This window comes from Asparagus officinalis, chromosome 2 (assembly GCF_001876935.1).
Source record: "Asparagus officinalis chromosome 2, Aspof.V1, whole genome shotgun sequence".
Lineage (NCBI taxonomy): Eukaryota > Viridiplantae > Streptophyta > Magnoliopsida > Asparagales > Asparagaceae > Asparagus > Asparagus officinalis.
This window is the reverse complement of record NC_033795.1, coordinates 16,930,436-16,935,004: the sequence shown is the minus strand read 5'-3', so window position 1 is coordinate 16,935,004 and position 4,569 is coordinate 16,930,436. Positions and strand designations below refer to the sequence as shown.

Genomic DNA, 4,569 nt, shown 5'->3' with positions numbered 1-4,569 from the left:
TGATCTTGGACGTACTTTAATTGAGTATTGAGCATCCTTGAGTAATAAAATATGATACCCATTTTTCTCATTTTCTGAATATGTAGTTAATGATTAATTGCTTTAAGGGTAATTTTTTTCCCAAAAATTGATTGTTTGAGGGGTAGTTTTGCGAATACCGAGATTTGAAGGGCATTTACACAAATACCCAGGATGTAAGGGGTATATATGCAAATAACCCTATAATAAAATACTACTTAATTGTCGACCTATGTGATTCGTTCACCCTTTGTGCATCCCATGTATATGCTTTTATAGCATTACTACTTTTTATGCACTTGTATTGCACGTGGTTTAATATCAAAATAATTTATTTTCTATTTTATTACTATAAATAAGTCAGATTCATTTTAATTATTAGATTTGCCATAATTTTTATTTAAACATTATAAAAATTTAATGTAATGGATTTTTGTGCTAAACTGAGATCAATGTACTTAACTAGGATATCATAATTGATTTTCACAGAAAAAGATATCAGCTGACATAATAATATCTTCAAGCAGAATAGTAAAAGAAAATAAATTAAATTGATACTACATGTCATGTTCTAAACTCTACTAATCCTAAGCTATAGTATGAAGTCAAGAATGAATAACAATATCATTATGAACTATAGTTCTAGCAATAAAAAAATAACATTTCTTATTACATTGAAAATAAAATTACACTGCACTTTTCAACATTATATATATATATATATATATGATATCTCAGCCTATATTATTTGATATACTTAAAATAATAAAAAGACAAAACTAAAGATTAATGGTAACTACAGTATAATTTTATGTGATAAAAGAAATCACATAAGCATACAAAAATACTAAAATTTTTCATGAAAATTCATTCTAAAAATTCTTAATTTTACTCGAAAATGAAGTTATAGTATAAAATGTTCAAAAAATATTATCATTTATTCTTTTTATTTTATGTTTTAATTGAGCCGAGATAAATCTTTCTCCACCTTTATCTTTTTATTGGTCAATTCTAGAGTAGCGTCTTGATCATCTATATCAATTGTGATATCAGGTTGGAGTTGAATTTCTTAAAATTAATCTCTTCAAATAATAAAGTCTAACACCAAAATTAACCTATTTGTCTTCTGCTCCCCCCTCAAAAACCCTAACCCTAATCATGAAATGTGTTTGTACATAATGAAGAACAAAAGACAATGTCAAGAGACAAAAAAGAAAAAAAAGAAGGAATTGATTAAGAATCGCTAGGTTTGCACATAATAAAGAGCAAAAGACAAGATAAGAGTCCAGAAATATATTATGATACACTTAGATCAATTAAATTATATTATTACTCATAATTGATATGCATAAGAGACAAAATACGTTGATAATCTTAAACTATAAAACAAACTGTATGAGTCCTCTAACATAAATTTTTAATGCAAGCAACCCCTAAGATTAATTTTGAAAATCTCTTGGTTTTGTGGAAGAGTTTGGGTGTAAAGAACAAATGTTAAATTATCTAATCCGATTAAAGTAGGATGATATAAGTTAATCCTATACATAAAATTTATTTTAACCAAAACTCATATATAAGTATTATAATTGGCATTGAGATCAAAGAACGTGTGAGATTCTCTTTGACTTTTATACAAACAGTATCTATTTAAATAATAATAGTATAATTAAACTTTGTGATCTGAAAAGAAATCAAACATACAATATAATTAATTACTTTAAAATAATCTAATCTAATCTAATAAGAAGAAAATAGATGGAAGTACTGTGAAAATTATTGCGATTTTATAATTCATAATTCTTAAACAATCTAATATTCTAATAAGAAAAAAAATAACAAAGACACATACTTATTGAAGGAGATAAAAGTAATGTGAAAGCTATTGTAATTTCTTGATCTGAAAAAAGATCAGATATACAATATAATTAATTGCTTTAAAATAATCTAATCTAATCTAATAGCAAAGGCACATGCCTGTAGAAGGAGATAAAAATGCTATAGAAATTATTATAATTTCTTTGCTTATATATATTGGTATATGATGTTGTATGTGAGAGAATAACAATTATATATTAGTATATGATGTTGTATGTGAGAGAATAACAATTATAAATAAAGTTCTATTTAAATAATAATAGTATAATTAAATTTTAAAACTAACTATGCAGTACTTTGAACTACTTTAATTTTAGTCGGTGAGAGATAGCCACTTTGTGTGTAATTATTAATCATATAGCATGTGAATAATTGTTTGCAGATTTGCATTATTAATCATGTAGCATGTGAATAATTGTTTACGGTTTGATCATTGATCATATATAAGAGCGAGGGGGTAAATTTCGTATTTAATAAACCGTCTAATTAACTAAGCGTATTGTGAACTACTTGAAATTTAGTTGGTGAGAAATCGTCACGTTGTGTGTAATTATTAATCATATAACATGTAAATAATTGTTCTCACTTTGGCATTATTAATCATGTAGCACATGAATAATTATTTGCAATCTGATCATTGATCACATATAAGAGCGAGAGGGTAAATTTGGTATTTAATAAACCGTCTAATTTACTTAAGTTGCTCTTCCATTCAGGTTTACATTTCAATTTAAACCATATCCTTATCTTCATACTATGTATATCCAATAAGAATTCATCAATTTATCAAGTTACTCTTACTTAATGGATTAGTATTTAAATTCCAAGGGTATTTTTATCTACTAAAAGATTTTTCCGAACTCGGTGCTTTTAAAGAGAGTATGATATATTGGAAAAATTAGGACGCTGACCCTCAACTATACATTTGATGCCAAGTGGCTGGTCACTTGACTCATCTCTGTGGCTAACAATAGGGCACAAGCAAAAAAGATCGAACCAAGAACCTCCTCTCGGAACGAAACACAAAGCCAAAGCTGCAGCCACACAAACCATGAATCACAAACTCCGCCACCAATGTAGACACGTACTCTCCGAACTCACCATATGAACTCAACCACCCCTACGTGTTCTCTATTGCCCCCACTCCCTTCACCCTTTTCTTCATCTTTTTCTTCTCAAGAGCTTGGACTGCAGGGCGCTAGCTCAACCAAATTTGCAACAACAACAACAACATCGTCTCTCAATCAGACTCTATCGCTAACTCGATCGTATTACTACAATGGCAACTGACCGAGATCTTGAGGGCTACGAACCAAATTCCTCGATACTCTCGGTTTCTGAGGCGAGGATGGAGGATTCTGGGAGTCAGATTGAGCCCACTGAACCGAGAGTACTAGAGATCACTACTACCGCCACTACGACTACAAATGAAGTTGTTGTGCCCTCTGTGCAAAACCTGCCGATTTTCGAGGAGAATTCAGCGCGAAAGAGGTCTAACCAAGATCGCAGAGCAGCTGCTAGTCCTCCTCCTCCTATGATTACCACCGATCGAGATCTTGAGCGTGAGGAGCAAAATCTCTCGATTAATTCTGGGGATGTTACAGGGAGAGAGAGGCTGAGGCGGCACAGGGCGGAGATGGCGGGAAAAGTTAGGATACCTGAGATATGGGGGCAGGAGAGGTTGTTGAAGGATTGGGTCGACTGCTCGGCTATCGACAGATGTCTTGTGCCTAAAGGCGTGGTTTCGGCGCGCAAGGCGCTGGTGGAGGAGTGTCGGAGGGCGAATTCGGCTGGATTGAGGATTGAGAACTGGTGCTAAGACATTGAGGTCGCGTTTTGTGTCTGTTTAATTTGATGTATAAATGTAAGGATATTAATGTATGGTGCTTCGAAATGAAGTTTGATGTGGATAATTATAAGATGGTTATATATGTGCTTAATCTGAAGAGGACAGGCCAGGTGGGTTCTTGATAGATTTGGTTGTCATCTTGGTACGAGTTCCTTGTGATTGTGCGTGCATTTGGGTGTGGGAACTAGTTTGATGTTCGAGCATATATAGTAGCTTGTTCATTTCAATGTAAAAACAAGTTGGTGCTGTTAGGAGTGCATGTGTTGCGTACTACATTGAAGCCCTTCACTGGATCGATGTGACTAAGGCTTGTTCTAAGCAATTTTATAAATTTTTATATTTTGCTATTACTATAAAGGAATAATTAGTGATTTTTCTATAAACAGTACGTGTTTAGCTCCTATAACCCACCACCAGCCTTTTCTTTTCGACGTAACATCATGCCAGACTTTATACGAATTTATGTGACATATTCCATAAGTTCTTGACGTCCCAATCCATCTTCAAAAACCGAAAACAAATCCTTACTGCGAGCTATTATGGACCCGGTATGATTAAAAAGAGTTTTGATTTTCCTAGTTATCAGAAAACAAAGGAGAGATCACTACTTTTCATCACATATGGTTTATTCTTCGGTTATATTAATTTATGATTCATCGTGTGTGAAAAATAGGAAGGAGCGTAATTCAGGAGATTATAATAAGTGCTAAACTTAAAATTATTTAGAACATCTATTAAACAATTGATAATTGTTTAATAAAACTAGAGTATAAAAGCATAGTCTCCTAGCAATAAACTTTCCTAGAACTACTAGCATTATCGCAAGT

The 4,569-nt window shown here is 32.1% G+C and overlaps 1 protein-coding gene across 1 annotated transcript; it reads left to right on the top strand.

The window, feature by feature from the left end:
* On the top strand, positions 2,895 to 4,045 carry LOC109829436. The gene has a single exon (XM_020396557.1). It carries the CDS (start codon positions 3,173 to 3,175, stop codon positions 3,710 to 3,712), a length of 540 nt encoding a protein of 179 aa, XP_020252146.1. The 5' UTR covers positions 2,895 to 3,172; the 3' UTR covers positions 3,713 to 4,045.